Below are 20,824 nucleotides of genomic sequence, written 5' to 3'. Positions count from 1 at the left end.
AAATTCTGTATTAATTCTATTAAATAAATGTTAATTTAATTCAATAACATTTTTTTTATTAAAGCTAAGTCATATTCTTTATCTAAAAAAAGAAATCATATTAGCATCATACAGTATATCGTAACAGGATTCATTTCTGAAAAAAATTGTACGTCCTATTTTAGTAGCAATAGGATTTTTTTTTTATTTTTTTTTTTAAATCCTGAACCCAGACAGTGATCTGGATCTAATAACTTGTTCCGTATCCCATTCGTGGCACTTGCTGAAAGTTTCATCAAAATCCAACCATAACTTTTTGAGCTAAGTTGCCAACTAACTAACTAACTGACAGACAGACAAACCAAAGTGTGCAGTGACATGAGTAAAGAAGTGTGGACCATCAACTAAGAAACATGTGGATTTCAAAATGTGTCAACCTGGCCAGAGTGTCTCTTTCCTGCCGCAGGCGGTCTTTTTCCCGTTGTGTGGTCTCTCTGTCCCTTTGTGCGGCATCTCGCTCTCTCTGCAGCATCTGATTGCGTTGGGCTGCTTCCCTTTTGGCTAAATCAGCTTCGGCGAGCTGCTTTCGTAAATGCTGTATGGAGGACTGGGCAGACAGCAAACGCCCCCGAGCGTCCTGCCATGCGAACAACACACAGGACACACACAACACGTTATAAAATACTGAAAATGGTCCCATACATCTTTTCAATGTGTGTATTCAAAGCATAGATTCGTAAACACTGAGTAGCCACAACATTAGGTAAATTGTTGCCCAAGCAAAGAAGATAATACGCCTTTTATCAAATAATAAGCAGGGATTTTTGTGGCCCTAAACACGATTTTGTTTCTGGCCCCATTTCCGTCTTTAATATTAAGAGTGCGGGGCTCAGCAACCTGCAGCTCTAGAGCCCCATGCGGCTCTTTAGCGGCGCCCTGGTGGCTCCATGGAGCTTTTTCAAAAATGTATGGAAATGGAAAAAAAAACTTGTTTTTTTTTTTGTTGTAATATTGTTTCTGTGGGAGGACAAACACAATGCAAACCTTCCTAATTGTTATAAAGCCCACTGTTTAATAGGTTTGCGTTTATGCTTCACTGATGAGAGTATTTGGCGAGTGCCGTTTTGTCCTACCAATTTCAGCGGCTCTTGAACTCACCGTTGTGTGGATTGTGACTCAACAGTTTGTTTACATGTATAACTTTCTCCGACGCTGCCACAGACAGACGTGTTTCATGCCACCTCTTCTTTGTCTCATTTTGTCCACCAAATGTTTTATGCTGTGAGTGAATGCACAAAGGTGAGCTTTGTTGATGCTATTGACTTGTTGGAGTGCTAATCAGAAATATTTGTTCAGTGCATGACTGCAAGCTAATCCATGCTAACATGCTATTTAGGCTAGCTGTATGTACATTTTGCATTATTATGCCTTGTTTGTAGGTATATTTAATTTCCTTTACTTATGTCCTCTGTGTATTTAGTTTATTTTTCCATGTTTCACGACACATTATCTGTATGTAATATTGGCTGCATTTCTGATAGTTGTTTGTGCGCCATGTTGTTCAAGACCACAGCAAACGTTACCCAGCTTGCAAAGATTGTAATAAATCCATTAGAAGAAGACAGCCTGCCATTTCCTTTACCTTGGACACACACTTCTATTCCTTTGGTAATTCTAAGCCAGTCATTTCCAGGAGTTTCCAGTCTTAGAAGTTTTACTAATGTTTTCCAATGTTGTAAAAATGTGTAGAATAAATATTTAATTTCAACAATTCTGTCAACGAAGATTTGTGTCACCCTGCAACACAGTCATTTTGATAGTAGGCTAATATAGACACTTACATCATGTGTTGCCATCATTATAACACTTATATAAGTCTTTGAATTTTTTGCGGCTCCAGACCGATTACTTTTTTGTATTTGTGACCCCGAAAGGGACAAGCGGTAGAAAATGGATCCAATGAGTTCAATATGGCTCTTTCAACATTTTGGGTTGCCGACCCCTGTACTAGTGTAACACAGCCTAGTGAGTATTGTGATAGTTGTGGCTCACCACATCGTACTTCAAAGTTTGCAATTTGTAAAGGTGACTATTTGGGTGTTATTTCATGTCTTGAGAGCTTTCTTGATGTTTAAAAAAAGTATTCAGATAATCATAAGCAGAATATTTATGTTCTAGCTATTAATATATTCCATCCATCCATCCATCCATCTTCTTCCGCTTATCCGAGGTCGGGTCGCGGGGGCAGCAGCCTAAGCAGGGAAGCCCAGACTTCCCTCTCCCCAGCCACTTCGTCCAGCTCCTCCCGGGGGATCCCGAGGCGTTCCCAGGCCAGCCGGGAGACATAGTCTTCCCAACGTGTCCTGGGTCTTCCCCGTGGCCTCCTACCGGTCGGACATGCCCTAAACACCTCCTTAGGGAGGCGCTCGGGTGGCATCCTGACCAGATGCCCGAACCACCTCATCTGGCCCCTCTCGATGCGGAGGAGCAGCGGCTTTACTTTGAGCTCCCCCCGGATGACAGAGCTTCTCACCCTATCTCTAAGGGAGAGCCCCGCCACCCGGCGGAGGAAACTCATTTCGGCCGCTTGTACCCGTGATCTTGTCCTTTCGGTCATAACCCAAAGCTCATGACCATAGGTGAGGATGGGAACGTAGATCGACCGGTAAATTGAGAGCTTTGCCTTCCGGCTCAGCTCCTTCTTCACCACAACGGATCTATACAGCGTCCGCATTACTGAAGACGCCGCACCGATCCGCCTGTCGATCTCACGATCCACTCTTCCCTCACTCGTGAACAAGACTCCGAGGTACTTGAACTCCTCCACTTGGGGCAAGATCTCCTCCCCAACCCGGAGATGGCACTCCACCCTTTTCCGGGCGAGAACCATGGACTCGGACTTGGAGTTGCTGATTCTCATCCCAGTCGCTTCACACTCAGCTGCGAACCGATCCAGTGAGAGCTGAAGATCCTGGCCAGATGAAGCCATCAGGACCAAATCATCTGCAAAAAGCAGAGACCTAATCCTGCAGCCACCAAACCGGATCCCCTCAACGCCTTGACTGCGCCTAGAAATTCTGTCCATAAAAGTTATGAACAGAATCGGTGACAAAGGGCAGCCTTGGCGGAGTCCAACCCTCACCGGAAACGTGTCCGACTTACTGCCGGCAATGCGAACCAAGCTCTGACACTGATCATACAGGGAGCGGACCGCCACAATCAGACAGTCCGAAACCCCATACTCTCTGAGCACTCCCCACAGGACTTCCCGAGGGACACGGTCGAATGCCTTCTCCAAGTCCACAAAGCACATGTAGACTGGTTGGGCAAACTCCCATGCACCCTCAAGGACCCTGCCGAGAGTATAGAGCTGGTCCACAGTTCCACGACCAGGACGAAAACCACACTGTTCCTCCTGAATCCGAGGTTCGACTATCCGGCGTAGCCTCCTCTCCAGTACACCTGAATAGACCTTACCGGGAAGGCTGAGGAGTGTGATCCCACGATAGTTAGAACACACCCTCCGGTTCCCCTTTTTAAAGAGAGGAACCACCACCCCGGTCTGCCAATCCAGAGGTACTGCCCCCGATGTCCACGCGATGCTGCAGAGTCTTGTCAACCAAGACAGCCCTACAGCATCCAGAGCCTTAAGGAACTCCGGGCGGATCTCATCCACCCCCGGGGCCTTGCCACCGAGGAGCTTTTTAACTACCTCAGCAACCTCAGCCCCAGAAATAGGAGAGCCCACCACAGATTCCTCAGGCACTGCTTCCTCATAGGAAGACGTGTTGGTGGGATTGAGGAGGTCTTCGAAGTATTCCCTCCACCGATCCACAACTTCCGCAGTCGAGGTCAGCAGAACACCATCCGCACCATACACGGTGTTGGTAGTGCACTGCTTCCCCTTCCTGAGGCGGTGGATGGTGGTCCAGAATCGCTTCGAAGCCGTCCGGAAGTCGTTTTCCATGGCTTCCCCGAACTCCTCCCATGTCCGAGTTTTTGCCTCCGCGACCGCTGAAGCCGCACACCGCTTGGCCTGTCGGTACCTGTCCGCTGCCTCAGGAGTCCCATGAGCCAAAAGAACCCGATAGGACTCCTTCTTCAGCTTGACGGCATCCCTCACCGCCGGTGTCCACCAACGGGTTCTAGGATTACCGCCACGACAGGCACCAACTACCTTGCGGCCACAGCTCCAATCAGCCGCCTCGACAATAGAGGTGCGGAACATGGTCCACTCGGACTCAATGTCCAGCACCTCCCTCGTGACATGTTCAAAGTTCTTCCGGAGGTGGGAATTGAAACTCTCTCTGACAGGAGACTCTGCCAGACGTTCCCAGCAAACCCTCACAATGCGTTTGGGCCTGCCAGGTCTGTCCGGCATCCTCCCCCACCATCGCAGCCAACTCACCACCAGGTGGTGATCGGTAGAAAGCTCCGCCCCTCTCTTCACCCGAGTGTCCAAAACATGAGGCCGCAAATCCGATGACACAACTACAAAGTCGATCATAGAACTGCGGCCTAGGGTGTCCTGGTGCCAAGTGCACATATGGACACCCTTATGCTTGAACATGGTGTTCGTTATGGACAATCCGTGACGGGCACAAAAGTCCAATAACAAAACACCACTTGGGTTCAGATCCGGGCGGCCATTCTTCCCAATCACGCCTCTCCAGGTTTCACTGTCGTTGCCAATATGAGCGTTGAAGTCCCCCAGTAGAATGAGGGAATCACCCGGGGGAGCACTCTCAAGTACTCCCTCGAGTGAATCCAAAAAGGGTGGGTACTCTGAGCTGCTGTTTGGCGCGTAAGCGCAAACAACAGTCAGGACCCGTCCCCCCACCCGAAGGCGGAGGGAAGCTACCCTCTCGTCCACCGGGTTGAACTCCAACATGCAGGCTCTGAGCCGGGGGGCAACAAGAATTGCCACCCCAGCCCGTCGCCTCTCACTGCTGGCAACGCCAGAGTGGAAGAGAGTCCAGCCCCTCTCGAGAGAACTGGTTCCAGAGCCCTTGCTGTGTGTCGAGGTGAGTCCGACTATATCCAACCGGAACTTCTCTACCTCGCGCACTAGCTCAGGCTCCTTCCCCCCCAGCGAGGTGACGTTCCACGTCCCAAGAGCTAGCTTCTGTAGCCGAGGATCGGACCGCCAAGTGCCCTGCCTTCGGCTACCGCCCAGCTCACATTGCACCCGACCTCTATGGCCCCTGCTATGGGTGGTGAGCCCATTGGAGGGGGGACCCACGTTGCCTCTTCGGGCTGTGCCCGGCCGGGCCCCATGGGGACAGGCCCGGCCACCAGGTGCTCGCCATCGTGCCCCAACTCCGGGCCTGGCTCCGGAGGGGGGCCCCGGTGACCCGCGTCCGGGCGAGGGAAATCTGAGTCTCGGTTCTTGCATTTCCATAGAAGTCTTAATATATTCCATTTATAATCAATAATTCATACTTTCCTTTACCACTGCCAGGCCCATAACCAATTTAAAGCGATACACAAGTGTTTACTGTAGTACTTTTGGTGGCCAGAAGTAGATTTAGGTATGGGAGTGTTCAGACACAACCAACACAAATGTGGTTCAAGTTTGTTCATAATTACATTAGAGATGTAATGATATAAAAATTTAATATCACAGTTATTGTGACGAAAATGATCACGATCATCATTATCATTGCGTTATTGTTGAATGGGCTCATAACGTATTTATACATACACCGGAATAACCTAGCCAAGTTGTATTTTTTTATTAAAAAATAACTAATAAATTGACACACACTATACTTTCTTGGCAGAACAAACCTTAAATATTGTTCTGGACTCTTGTGAGTCATATTTTTATTTGAGAGTTCAAATGTTTTTTTGTTTTTTTAATTTGTAAAAGTTTTTAAATGTTTTTTGAATTGATAAAGTCAAATTGAGTGTTCACTTTTCTTCACATTCAATTTAACATCATGCAAGTTAATTTTCTCTTTGTTAATAAAGTTGTAAGAAAAACCAAAAAAACACATCTGTGTCATATTCCTGAGGATAAATTGATCACTCAACTAAGAAAACACAGTCTGTAGGTTTAATGTGAGCAATGAATATCTTAGTTGCTCAGACAGTACTGTGTTTATCATGTTTAGATTGCTGTATGTTGTTTCTTAATGTGGAAAGACATTAATGAGTCTTGTTTTCATGTTAGCATAGCTAGCGAGCTATTGCTAGTCCTGCCAATAGATTACCAAAGTGTGGTTATCAATCAAGGTTTTCGATAATTTTAATTTTAAAACGGTAATACTAACCGTCCAAATTTTTACTGCGGTTATCATCAATACTGTTTATCATTACATTGCTAAAGTGGATATTAAGAAATAATGTAATATTGATATTTGACAAGTTATGTAAAGATTTGTATTTACTATAAATAATGACATATTACCAATGAACAAAAAGACTACATTGTCAACTACATTTCTGTTCAACAGTCATATTTATTTATTCCAAATACTGTGAAAAAAAAACCAAAAATGGTTTGATAGGCCAAATGATGATCCAGTGTCTGATACTTCCCACTGCAATAAAGCCAATTCAAAACTGCTATGCCGCGTCGGGGATAATTGAAAAAGTAAATAAAACACATCAAATGGGCAAAAAATACGAACAAAAAAAAGTTCTTCAGACACTACCCCTTTTGGGAAAACGTTTGTCTACAATATAAACCAAAATAGTACGGTTGTTTAAAAAAAACTGCCATAAATCTGTCAACATGACGATTTTCGAAATGTTGCTAAATTAGAAATGATCTCTATGGGCTGTGGAATGGACACGGTTGCTGCTAAACCAAATAGAACTATTACAAAAGACATTTTGACTCACCGCTGAATAAAAGTTTAGCAGAAACTAAGTATAATTGTATCCATGAGGCAATTCAGACCAAAGTAGAATAGCAGTTTATGGGCCTTGTGGGCTTTTAATCAGTCAGGCCCCTGAATAAAAGTATTCAAAACTCAACGTTATTATTGGGGAAAATGTAGATTTTGTTGACACAGCTCTTACAAAGGATTACATTAGATTGTGCCTAATGTTGTGGCCAGTGAGTGTATGCACCCCACGTCACCTGCAGCTGGAGCGTCTTGTTTGTGACCGCAGAGCGTAGCGCCGACAGCGTGGCCTCCGGGAGAGCAAACAGAGAGGTGAGCCTCGTGGGGGAGGCTGACCTCTGAGAAGCAGCGCTGGGGGACGGGCTGTGGACGAAGGCCAGCAGCGGAGCGGCGGAGTTGTCCTGGTCTGCCTCCGACGACGACTCTGCATCTGATAAAACCGTCTTTAAAAAAAAAAAAGACAGAAGAAGAAGAAGAAGCAGATCAGTGAGATTATGCGTCATCCACACGGTCTGATCAGACGTGTAACCTGAGCTATGTCCCGCAGAGTGTCCAATAGTGTCTCAGTGTGAGCTCTCATCAGCTGCAGGTCGCTCCCGTCATTGCTGCTCTGCTCCTGAAACCCAAAACAGAGAGTTTTTAAATCTATGATTAAAAAATTAAATAATACATGGGAACGGCGTGGCTTGGGTGGTAGAGCGGCTGTGCCAGAAACTTTAGGGTTCCAGCTTCGATCCGAGCTTCCACCATCCAAGTCACGTTTGTTGTGTCCTTGAGCAAGACACTTCACCCTTGCTCCTGATGGGTTGTGGTTAGGGCCTTGCATGGCAGCTCCCGTCATCAGTGTGTGAATGTGAATGTGTGTGTGAATGGGTGAATGTGGAAATAGTGTCAAAGCGCTTTGAGTACCATTTACTATCTACATTTGAAATAAATAAAGTACCGTATTTTCCGGACTATAATGCGCACTTAAAATCCCTTTTTTTCCTCAAAACTCGCCTTATAACCCAGTGCGCCTAATGTAAGGAATAAGTTTAGTTGAGATAACCCACCTCAAAGCTATTTTATTTGGTACATGGTGTAATGATAAGTGTGACCAGTAGATGGCAGTCAAACATAAGAGACAAGTGTAGGCTGCACTATGATGGCAATATGACTCAAGTAAACAACACCAACATTTTATATGTTCCATTGAAAATATAGAACATTACACACGGCGCTCAAAAATCTATCAAAATGTTTTAGTACGACTTTGGTAAGTTATGAAGCCGCACTGCTTGATGTGCTTCAACATAGGAGTATTATTATGGTGTGTCTATAAGGTAAGACATATTATCAGGCGTTTTGTTTCGCAATATTATGCAAAAGCAACTTTTCTTACCTTCTGGTACCTGCTGATCTGTATTTGAGATCTGCATAAATCCTGAAAAATTGCGCGCCTTTGTAGTCCGTGCCGACGCCGTAGTTGATAAGCTTCTTCTTTTTCTCTATCTTCTTCTTATGGGACAGTCATCCTACGCTGTTGCCATTTGTAATATAAAGTAATGAAAAGTTCTTACTTATATCTGTCAGTAAACTCGCTATGAAAGCGCTAAAACATACCGGTATAGTGAGTTTACATTATTCACCCAAGGAACTTTAGTTATTAGAGAGTTCCGGTCGGACGTTTTTTCACGGGACACATTTCTGGTGTTGTTGTTTCCGGATGAGGAGATGCTGCTCCGTTATTAATTTAAGTAAAGTCTGAGTGTCATTAAAACAGTTAGCTCCATCTTTTGACACTTCTTCCAGTCCCGTCCTTGCACGTTACACCGCTACAACAAAGATGACGGGGAGATGACGCTGTCGAAGGTGAGCCACGTAAATAAGACCGCCCACAAAACGGCGCATCCTGAAGCGACTGTCAGAAAGCGGCTTGAAGATGATGTGTAAAACATAATCTATGCAACATTTTGACCAAAGAACTACCATTACATGTTATGTAGACCCCAAGGAAGTGTTTTTTTGGATTTAGAAAACAATTATATTAATATGACTCCTTTGATGCGCCCTATAATCAGGTGCGCCTTATATATTAAAAAAATAGACCATTCATCATGGTATGCCCTATGGCCCGGAAAATACGGTATTTGAATTTAGCACGGGAACTATTTTTCTTTTTTATATAATATTATACATACCTGCATTTTTCGGAGTATAAGTCGCTCCGGAGTATAAGTCGCACCGGCCGAAAATGCATAATAAAGAAGGGAGGGAAAAAACATATATATGTCGCACTGGAGTATAAGTCGCAATTTTTGGGGAAATTTATTTGATAAAACCCAACACCAAGAATAGACATTTGAAAGGCAATTTAAAATACATAAAGAATAGTGAACAACAGGCTGAATAAGTGTACGTTATATGACGCATAAATAACAAACTGAGAACATGCCTGGTATGTTAACGTAACATATATTATGGTAAGAGTCATTCAAATAACTATAATATATAGAACATGCTATAAGTTTACCAAACAATCTGTCACTCCTAATCCCTAAATCCGATGAAATCTTATAAGTCTAGTCTCTTACGTGAATGAGCTAAATACTATTATTTGATATTTTACGGTAATGTGTTAATAATTTCACACATAAGTCACTCCTGAGTATAAGTCGCACTATGAAAAAAACTGCGACTTACGGTTACGGTAATGCATTTGTCAAATATAAGTCTACCTCTTGTTGAATATAATTACATAATGTCCATCATTTGATGTGTCAACAATAACAGTGATTGAAAACTCACCTCCAACCTCCTGGACAGGAGGACAAGTTCTCTCTCTTTCTCCTCAATTTGTCCCTTCAGTCTTTCACCTTCACGCACTGACTCAGACAGCCTGTTGTTGAAACCAACCAACATAATCAGTCGTCAAAGAACAGGTTCTCCATTGTTGGAAGCACTAGAGAGCAGGCCTCTGACCTGACGTTGATCTCGCTTCTCTCTGTGTCTGTTCTCGCCTGAAGGCTCATCATCTCCGACACTCGATCACTGAGTTGCTGCTCCAGTTGGACCCGCAGAGCTTTCTCACGGTCCAGGGCTAGCGCCGTTGTCCCCTCTCGATTGTGCAGCGTCGCGCACAGAGATGTGCACGATACATGAGCGCAGTGTGACGCTCGGGACAGATCGTTACGCATGTCTGACAAGTCTCTGTGGATGCACAAGGCATGGAAGGATTATATGTGGACATGACATATAGGACAGCAAAATGAGCTAATGAACTAACTCATCATCCATCAGCCGACTTGTTCATCCATCCACCCATCCATCCATCTATTAGCATGTCCGTCTATCCATTCATCCATCCATCAGCAAATGCATCAATCAATCCATTAGCAGATAAATCTGACAATCCAACAACACATGTCCGTCCGTCCGTCCGTCCATCAATCAATCAACAAATGTCCATCCATCCATCAGCAGATGCATCCATCAATTCATCAATCCATTCATCAATCCACCCATCAGCAGATACGTCCGACCATTCATCAACATATGTCCATCCATCCATATATTTATCCATCAACACTCGTCCATTTATCCATCAGCAGATACATCCATCCATTCATCAATATATTATCCAATAATTACATGCATTCATCAATCCATTAGCAGATAAGTCTGACAATCCAACAACACATGTCCATCAATTTGTTCATCCATCCATAAACACATGTCCGTCCATCCATCCATCAGCAGATGCATCCATCAATTCATCAATCTATTCACTAATCCACCGATCAGCAGATACGTCTGACCATTCAACAACACATGTCCATCCATCCATATATTTATCCATCAACACCTATCAATCCATCCATCAGCAGATGCATCCATTCATCATCACATGTCCGTCTGTCCGTCCATCCATCCATCCATCCATCCATCAGCAGATACATCCATCCATTCATCAATCTATTCATTAATCCACCGATCAGCAGATACATCCGACCATTCAGCAACACATGTCCATCCATCCATATATTTATCCATCAACACTTGTCAATCCATCCATCAGCAGATGCATCCATTCATCATCACATGTCCGTTCGTCTGTCCGTCCATCCATCAATCCATCAGCAGATACATCCATCCATTAATCAATATATCCATCCATCAACCCATGTCCATCCATTAGCATATGCATCCATCCATCCACACATGTCCTTACATTCATCCATCAACCATCAGCAGATCCAACCCTCTACCATTCATCAGCGCATACATCCAACCAGTAATCTGAGTCAACACATGTCCATCCAACCATCAACACGTCTATTCATCTGTCCATCTCATCTATCCATAAGCAGATCCATTCATCAGCAGATGCATCATCAATCCATTCATCTATCTATCTATCATCAGCAGACCTGTCAATCCATCCTTTATTGAATGCATTCATCCCTCCACACATCCATCTATCCCTTATTACATCAGTGCATCTATCCATCCCTATATCTATCCATCCATCCATCAATACATGCAATCCTCTACATACTCTTTTATCTATTTACACTGAACAAAAATATAAACGCAACACTTTTGTTTTTTCTCAGATTTTTCATGAGTTGAACTCAAAGATCTATATACACAAAAGACCTATTCCTCTCAAATATTGTTCACAAATCTGCCTAAATATGTGTTAGTGACCATTTCTTCTTTGTCAAGATAATCCATCCCACCTCACAGGTGTGGCATATCAAGACGCTGATTAAACGGCGTGATTATTACACGTGTGCCTTAGGCTGCCCACAATAAAAGGCCACTCTGAAATGTGCAGTTTTATCACACAGCACAATGCTACAGATGATCCAAGTTTTGAGGAAGCGTGCAGTTGCCGCGCTGATTGCAGGATTGTCCACCAGAGCTGTTGCCCGTGAATTGAATGTTAATTTCTCTACCATAAGCCGTCTCCAAAGGCGTTTCAGAGAATTTGGAAGAACATCCAACCGGCTTCACAACCGCTGACCACGTGTAACCACACCAACCCAGGACCTCCACATGCAACAGGTGCACCTCCATGATCGTCTGAGAATAGACACCCGGACAGCTGCTGCAACAATTCGTTTGCATTTCTCTACAAACTGTGAGAAACCGTCTCATCTGCATGCTCGTTGTCCTCATCGCGGTCTCAACTTCACTACAGTTCGTCGTTTTAACCGACTTGAGTGGGCAAACGCTCACATTCAATGGCGTCTGGCACGTTGAAGAGGTGTTCTCTTCACGGATGAATCCCGGTTTTCACTGTTCAGGGCAGATGGGTGTGGGAGAACAGTTTGCTGATGTCAACGTTGTGAATCGAGTGGGTGGGGTTATGGTATGGGCAGGCGTATGTTATGGGCAATGAACGCAAGTGCATTTTCCATCCATCCATCCATTTTCTACCGCTTGTGACGCTTGTGGTTGCGGGGGTGGTTGGAGCCTATCCCAGCTGCATTCGGGGGGAAGGCGGTGTACACCCTGCACAAGTCTCCACCTCATCACAGGGCCAACACAGATAGACAACATTCACACTCGCCAAATTAATGTTGCCAATAAACCTATCCCCAGGTGCATGTCTTTGGAGGTGGGAGGAAGCCAGAGTAGCCGAAGGGAACCCAATGGGTCACGGGGAGAACATGCAAACTCCACACAGTAAGACCCCAAGCCTGGGGATCGAACCCACAACCTTCTTATTGTAAGGCACCAGCACTAACCCCTGTCGCACCGTGCTGCCCGCAACTGCATTTTATTGATGGCATTTTGAAAATGCCTAGAGATACCGTGACAAGATTCTCAGGCCCATTGTTGTACCATTCACCCGAGACCATCACCTCAGCATGACATTGCACAGGCCCATGTTGCAAAGATCTGTACACAATTCCAGGAAGCTGAAAACATCCCAGTTCTTGCATGGCCAGCATACTCATCGGACATATAACCCATGCTGTGGATCAGTGTATATGACAGCGTGTTCCAGTTCGCACAGCCATTGAAGAGGAGTGGGCCAACATTCCACAGGCCACAATCAACAACCTGATTAACTCTATACGAAGGAAAAGTGTTGCACTGCTTGAGGCACATGCTGGTCACACCAGATACTGACAGCTTTTCTGACTCTGCAAGACCCCAATAAAACAAAATTTCACATTTCAGAGTGGCCTTTTGTTGTGGGCAGCCTAAGGCACACCTGTGCAATAATCATGCTGTTTAATCAGCATCTTGATATGCCACACCTGTGATGTGTGATGGATTATCTTGGCAAAGAAGACTGATCACTAACACAAATTTAGACATATTTGTGAACAATATTTGAGAGGAATACTTTTGTGTATATAGTAAAAGTTTTAGATCTTTGAGTTCAACTCATGAAAAATGGGAGCAAAAACAAAAGTGTTGCATTTATATGATTGGTCAGTATATCAACCCAACCATCTACCTACAATTAGTCATTAATTAGTTCACCAACAATGCATCCATCAGCGCAAAGTTGAAAGTACCTCTCAGTGGCACTCTTCAGCTCACACACGTGCCTCCGGAAGCCGACCACTTGTCGCCACAGAGCAAGCAGGCGTCCGTGCTCGCTGCTGAAGTAGCTATGGAAAGACTGAGAGATGAAAACTTGACATTTCTCTTGCTTAATTAACGCCGCTAACACGCTTTTTAAGCATCAGCCACCTCTTCCTCTTTCCTCCAGTCAAACTCCTTCTGCTCCAGCTCTTCTCTGGCTTTGGTCCAGTCAACGGTGAGCCTGCGGATGTCCTGACTTAGCGCCTCGTTGGCCAAACCAGCCTGCTCCAGCTGCTCCCTCAGCATGGCGTTCACCGCAGACAAACTGCTGCTCCTGAAAACATGAAGAGGAATGAAATAAATGTCTGACGGGACTTTGAAGTCAACACCTACCTCTGTTGCTCTTCTTCCAGACGGATTAAAGCATCCTCCAGGTTGCTGCTGGATTCGTCTTGATGGTGACCATTTGATGCTTCACTGGAATCCTGATTGAGAAACATGACTACTTGTACCTTCATCTCTAGTGACGACTTTGTGTTTTTGTTAGCGGCTTACACTCAGCCCGGGTTTCTCAAACACTGACGACTTCTGCTGCAGCATCTGCTCCAGATCTCCGCACCTCTTTTTGTACTGCAGCACCTAAAGAAGCAGCGAATTCCTTAGCGTTCAGCTCCGAGACGACTGTGTAACTAAAAAAAAAAAAGTGTACAAACCTTCGCCTGCAACTTCTGCACAAGCTGCGCCTGCCTCTGCTGGCCCTCCTGATATGCGGTGAGCTTTCTCTTATAGGCTGCTTGCTCCTCATCCAGCCGCCTGCGGAGGTCAATGTTCTGCTGAGCCAGGCTGCGAGACTCGGAGGAATCGCGGTCGCCGTCTCCCGAGTCGAAACATAGGGCCTTCTCCAACTGTATGTAGCGAGCAGGAAGTCATCAGACATTTCATTTGGTGCACCTGCACAATCCAATATGATCCAATAGGACTGGGGTCGGCAACCCGCGGCTCTAGAGCCGCATGCGGCTCTTTAGCGCCGCCCTAGTGGCTCCCTGGAGCTTTTTCAAAAATGTATGAAAAATGGAAAAAGATGAGGGGGAAAAAATATATTTTTTGTTTTAATATGGCTTCTGTAGGAGGATAAACATGACACAAACCTCCCTAATTGTTATAAATCACACTGTTAAACATGCTTCACTGATTCAAATATTTGGCGAGCGCCGTTTTGTCCTACTAATTTTGGCGGTCCTTGAACTCACCTTAGTTTGTTTACATGTATAACTTTCTCCGACTATCTAGGGCGTGTTTTATGCCACTTCTTTTTCCGTCTCATTTTGTCCACCAAACTTTTAACGCTGTGCATGAATGCACAAAGGTGAGTTTTGTTATTGACTTGTGTGAAGGGCTAATCAGACATATTTGGTCACTGCATGAATCGGTGCTAACATGTTATTTAGGCTAGCTATATGTACATATTGCATCATTATGCCTCATTTGTAGGTATATTTGAGGTCATTTAGTTTCCTTTAAGTCCTCTTAATTCAATTTACCGGTATATCTCATGACACACCATCTGTATGTAATATGACTTTGGATTTTTTGCGGCTCCAGACAGATTTGTTTTTGTAATTGTGGTCCAATATGGCTCCTTCAACATTTTGGGTTGCCGACCCTTGCAATAGGACCTCCACCAAGCACAACACGTAGTCAACCTCCTCTATATGCCTCCACTTTATGATTAGGATTAGGGATCAGCCATGAGTGAGATTGGCCGATACCAATCACATGTATTAACTGTAATTTCTTTTTTTTTTTTACTTTTGGTGAGTTCTATTGACACTGTACCAATATCAACACAATATCTAAATTACTCCCTTATTCTCTTTTAATACATACACTTGTTTAATCAAACTAAGAGGGCTCCAAAGTGAATAGTACACAATAACTACACAAAAACAAAAAATACTATCTACTACTCATTCAAATCCTCAGGTATTTGCCCTCAAAGTCCTCCTGTGTCCGTAGAATTGGTCATTGAGCTTGTTAACCTTAAAGGGGAACTGCACTTTTTTGGGATTTTTTTGCCCGTTGTTCACAATCATTATGAGAGACATGACAATGTATGTTTTTTTTCTTTCATTCTTTTGAGTAAATAAATGCGATCAAAAGTCATCTTACAATTGAGCAAATGGGAGCTGCTCTATTTAGCCTATAAAGCCATTAAATTACATCCAAATACCTCCCTTGAAGTGTTATATATATCATATAAGTATATATGTAATGTAGTAACAGGCACATTTATAATAACAATTAATATTTACGTATTTTGACCATTTTAAGCTTACGCCGCGGCGCATTAATTTCAAAAACGCATCACGACGTCTGCTTTTTTTTTCTTCATCATGATTACTACTCACTGCAGACTCCAAGAGAGTCAATAATCATAATAAAACAACACTTACTGTGTAATGTCTGCTGTCATTAGGATGCCGACTGCTGGGATGTTCATATATTCCCATTTAGATTAAAAATTACCATAATCCTCACAAAAAACGGGGTGCGCGGGGTTACCAAGCGTCTTTTCGTGTCGTTCTCGCCATTTCCGGGTCCTAAATGGCTGTCATAGTGTCCCAACTTGTCGGAATACGTCCTCAGATATCTTCTGTCCAGGTGAGAAGCATGATTTATGATCTACAATGAACTTCCAGGGAGCAAGGAAACGAAAAAAACACCTCGCCAGTCGACCATGTTGAAATTGTACAAAGGCTTGTGATCACAGCACCGCCATAGTTTTTCTGTGTTAGCGCTTATAATAACAATATCACTAATACTTAATTAATACTCAAATCACAAAATGTAAATGGTGTACTATTGGTGGTTAATGAATGGTTATTTATTGGATTTTATGGGCGGAATAGGGAACCTCCCATTGACTTTGCTGTAAACTGACTTTTAGTTACATGTATTTTGCAAGTGAGAATGCATTAAAGGAAAAAATCCATCCGTCATGTCTTTCATAATGATTGTGAACGATAGGCAAAATTTAAAAAAAAGTGCAGTTCCCTTTTAACAACAACAACTTTTTCTGTGAAAATACCAATATTGCTAATGTTATATTATCCTATCTCTAGACTAATATTAATATTAATAATCTGTTTACTTTCTGCTGTAACGCAGACTCATCTCCACTTCTGAAACTTTACTAAGCACTTATTTATTGTGTTGTTTCAAGCTAGTTTAGCGATTATCATGCCTTCTTGTCTTCTCCTTTTTGTTCTTACTCGGTGTGTAACATGTTTAGCCTCTTCCTCAATTGATATTAATACTTGTAAGAAATTAAGCTTATTTGCTGCAGTAGAGATACTTATTATTTTGATTAACTTAAGGGAGCGGCTCCACACTGTGTATGGACATACATAATGCCTCTGTCAACCGAGGGACCAAAAATAAATACAGTTTTAGCAAGCAGGGATTGGCTTTTGTGACCAGCGTTAAAAGGCATTATTTGGCATTGGCCAATCACGTACTTATTCACGGAAATCGGCCAATACTGATCATAATAGGAATAGCCCTAATTAGGATGTATGAGTTATTCATTAATAAAATAAAGAACCTGTACAACAATTTAATGTGTTCTTCCATGGATTTCTATAAAAAAATATTAGTTTGAATATGGACCAGTGCCATTTTTGTGGCAAGCCCTCTGACAGGGAATGCATTACTCCAGCTGCCTTTTCATCCTGATTGGCACCAAATGCTAATGCTTGCACATACGACAACTCTTGTAATCGAATGTGAAATTTTTGTGGAATCCTGCTGACTAACAAAAACATAGATAAGCAAACAAGACATAACCCTCACGCAGTTCAAGTTTGATTGACATTTAATCAACAGTGTATTTTATTGCAGAATTTAGTCTTACTAGCATGTTTAAGGAGTACTTAATATCTCTAAAGATGCGATGTGTTTGGACCGCTCCCTTTGGTGATGTTTAACTCCAAACTGGATGCCGTGGCCCTCCCACCAAGAGAGACCCTCAGCTAAATGACTTGAAGCCCCTGTTTGCAGTTGCCTGGGGCAACAGACGCCATGGCAACATTCCACTTTAGTTCATTCCAGGCCCCATCACCTGGGTGACCAGTAAATCTCAGACAAAGACCCCAAAAAATACAGAATGTAACATTTAGATTGGTTTGTCTCACCCTCTCGCTGATTGCGCTGTACTTGATGGCCAGCTCATCCCGGTCTGCTCTGCTGTGGGACAACAGGTCCTCCAGCTTGGCCAGCTCTCCCTGCAGGATTCGGTTCTCCTCCTGGAGAGACATGAGCGAGGACATTGCCCCTGGAGCTGTAAGAGACAAGGACATTTTAAGCAACAAAAAAAACCACGCTGTGTATTTAGGGTTTTGAACGCACTGACAGCTTTCGTTAAGGTTCTTGGTTACGATCTCCCGAACTCTGGCCGGTAGACATGTAGGGGGCGCATCCGGCGAGGGTCCCCGCACGGTCAGCCTCTTCTCCTCGGACAAAACACTCTCCTCCAGCCTCTGGTGAGGAAAATGTGAGACGCTGAGATCAGGCAGCAGACGCTGTGCCGTGCAGCTCGGGGCAACACAGAGACAACACAAAAGTGATGATCACAGGGAAACGCAATTAAACGGCAAATAAGCAGACAAATACACATCTGCAGCGTATTAGTCTCACACACACACACACACATACATACACAATGGCATGGGGGGTGGAGGGGTGGTGTCAGGGGGCGCACACCTGTATCACAGACTCCAGTTTGTTGCAGTCGCTTTCCTGATGTTCAGCAGCAGACATATTTGAACCGTCGACAAAATAAAAAACAACAACTTCAGAAGCCGATAATACAACAATGGTGTCGGAGGGAGCTGCAAAGTGTGCGTCCTTGCTCACCTCCTTCACAGATTGAGGGCAGCAGCAGGATTAGCAGGTTTAAAAAGAAAAGAAGCACAGCCCTCCTCCCGCCGCCTCCCCACTTCTACTCCACTCCCACTCTCCCACCAGCCCACTAGACCAGAAGCCGAGCTAAATGCAGAAGCGACACGCTACCTTGAGGAGCGCAGACGACGCATGTTTTCATTTACATTTGCAAGTTTTCGCGTGAAAGTGGTGTAGTACTCAGGTGTGTGCAGTAGATGGCGTTTTAATGAAATACAGTGATTTTTTATAGTTATAAATATTTTGCTATATTTTAAATGTTGAAAATTTTGCATAACAACAATACATAAAAATTTAAATAAGCACAAACTGCCTAACCCACAATACTGCAATGTGTGTACAGTAAATCAGGGATATTCAACTAAATTGCTTTGGGGGCCACAGAAAGAGTTCTTACTGAAATCCGACATAGATTTTGGATCTTACGGGGCAGAGAAGCAATACGGAAACATCAGCATATATGTCTAGAATGTCGCTGATGGAAAGCCAAGCCTGACATTCCTAAAATGGCTGATTACCCACCTGCTCGACTGCGACTCCATGAGCCACCTTTCTACTCAATCAGAGTTGATTGTTTTGGACCTCTACAAGTGAAAATTGGGCGCCGCATAGAGAAAAGATGGGGTATCATCTATAAGTGCATGACAACTCGCTCTGTACACTTGGAACTACTAGAGAGTCTTGATACAGACACCTTCCTGTTATCCTTAAGAAGATTCATCCCCGATGCAGAAAACCCTTTGAACTCCTCATGGACAATGGTACCAACTTTGTTGGTGGAGAACGTGAGTTACGTGAAGCAGTTGCGTCAATGGAACCACAGTTGAGAGAGCAACTTGCAGAGCACCAGATTTCATTCCAATTCAATACTCCAAGCGCACTGCAATTTGTGGGCACATGGGATAGGGAGGTAAAATCCATTAAGACAGCACTCAGAGTTGTTCTCAAAGACCATACAGTCCCTGAACCAGTATAACTGACAACATTGATAAAGGTCGAAGGCGTAATAAATGCTAAACCGCTAGGTTATCTGTCTTCGGACGCCTCAGATCCAGACCCAGTCATGCTCAATCTCCTTCTTATGGGCCATCACGACTCATCTCTACATCCAGCAATTCACAATCCCTGTGGTCTTGGAAGAAGACATTGGAGGCAAATCGCTTCTGGTCGTCTTTCATCCAGCATTACCTGCCAGGGCTTCAAGAACATAGCAAGTGGAGGAACGATGGTAAGACCCTCTTGGCTGGTCAAGTTGTCTTAATAGTGATCCTCAACTCCCCCGAGGATCGTGGCCTGTTGGACGGATTACTCAAGACACATCTTGGAGCAGATGGACGGGTCCAGACGGCCAGAGTTCAAGTGAAGAATCGCACTTACTTTCGCCCAGTCGCCCGACTGATCATGCTTCCACCTCTTGAAACTACTACGAGGAAAACTACCCCATAGACTTTCTTCTAGTTTCAACTGCCATACGAACAGTTGGGGGCGGCTGTGTACGAAAGCTTACTGTGTGCAGTTACCTAGTTATGTAATGTTCCTGTGCCTTTAATTTGGTAATTCAATCTGTGATGTAATTTCTCCCTTCGAACGCGTCTTTGTCAGAATAGCCTGTTTGCAATCAATGGTGGCAGCCAGCTTTGTGTGTGTTGACAACTAAATATCACACACACACACACACACACACACACACACACACACACACACACACACACACACACACACACATACACACACAAATACACACTTGCCCACAAGTGACATCCACCTTCGAGCAATAAAGATGATTAAAGGATTTTCTGGCTGGAATCTGTCCATCGTGTCCCAACTCTTAAGGAACCACTATCCCTTCCTTAAAACAGCACTTTAGTGTTTTTAAGAATCTGCTGCAAAAATGTGAGCTTTACACAAGTTTTTGAACTGAAGTCGAGATCCATGAGTTGAATAGCCCAAATGATGAAAAAGAGAGGACCGAAAATGGAACCTTGAAGAACACCACTAGTAAAACTAAAGAAGTTCAACAAATGACTACTGACGACATATGAAGAAAACTAAATACAGCAACACCTTAGTTACATAAATCACATTACGAAAAACATGTATAACTTCCAAAAAGGAGAGGACCTAAAGGGGTGCCTCGGGAAACGCCTCAGTAAATCACAAGTTAGGACCCCAGTGTTTTCTAGCAAGGTTAGCAAGGATGTTGGAAGCTTTTAAAATAATTCATCTTTTTAATCTAATTTTATTTTATAGGAAAAAGCAATGTGTTAACAACGGTCAAAGTTTCTCTATACAGCAGGAGCACTGTTTTTAGGAATTTGCTGCAAAAATGTTTGTCTCCCAAGTTTTCAACTGAACTCGCGGGCCGATATGGTGTCCTTTCTTGGCCTGATTTGGCCGCCAGGCCCCCAGTTGAATAACCATGAAGCCCATGTTTATTGAGTGATAAATGCAAAGTCGGAATTACATATCAAACATTTTCATAGGTAAAAACCTCGGTAAAGCGG

The 20,824-nt window shown here is 43.8% G+C and overlaps 1 protein-coding gene across 1 annotated transcript in view; it reads right to left on the bottom strand.

The window, feature by feature from the left end:
* Window positions 1–18,272, bottom strand: part of LOC133578197 (uncharacterized) — a 50,505-nt gene extending 32,233 nt beyond the window's left edge. The window contains exons 1-13 of the mRNA XM_061932409.2: window positions 18,123–18,272; window positions 17,773–17,899; window positions 17,555–17,700; window positions 14,075–14,266; window positions 13,917–14,000; window positions 13,755–13,846; window positions 13,530–13,695; window positions 13,352–13,458; window positions 9,795–10,022; window positions 9,621–9,711; window positions 7,363–7,449; window positions 7,070–7,276; window positions 417–616 (exon numbers count right to left, since the gene is read on the bottom strand). Coding sequence (XP_061788393.2) covers window positions 417–616; window positions 7,070–7,276; window positions 7,363–7,449; window positions 9,621–9,711; window positions 9,795–10,022; window positions 13,352–13,458; window positions 13,530–13,695; window positions 13,755–13,846; window positions 13,917–14,000; window positions 14,075–14,266; window positions 17,555–17,700; window positions 17,773–17,899; window positions 18,123–18,179 — 1,784 coding nt within the window. The 5' untranslated portion in view covers window positions 18,180–18,272. The remainder of the gene's footprint in view (window positions 1–416; window positions 617–7,069; window positions 7,277–7,362; window positions 7,450–9,620; window positions 9,712–9,794; window positions 10,023–13,351; window positions 13,459–13,529; window positions 13,696–13,754; window positions 13,847–13,916; window positions 14,001–14,074; window positions 14,267–17,554; window positions 17,701–17,772; window positions 17,900–18,122) is intronic.
* Between the last annotated feature and the right edge of the window lie 2,552 nt (window positions 18,273–20,824).

The sequence above is a fragment of the Nerophis lumbriciformis genome, linkage group LG38 (genome assembly GCF_033978685.3).
Source record: "Nerophis lumbriciformis linkage group LG38, RoL_Nlum_v2.1, whole genome shotgun sequence".
In the NCBI taxonomy this organism is placed as follows: Eukaryota; Metazoa; Chordata; class Actinopteri; order Syngnathiformes; family Syngnathidae; genus Nerophis; species Nerophis lumbriciformis.
The sequence above is the reverse complement of the archived record's forward strand: the minus strand, read 5'-3'. Positions and strand labels throughout refer to the sequence as shown.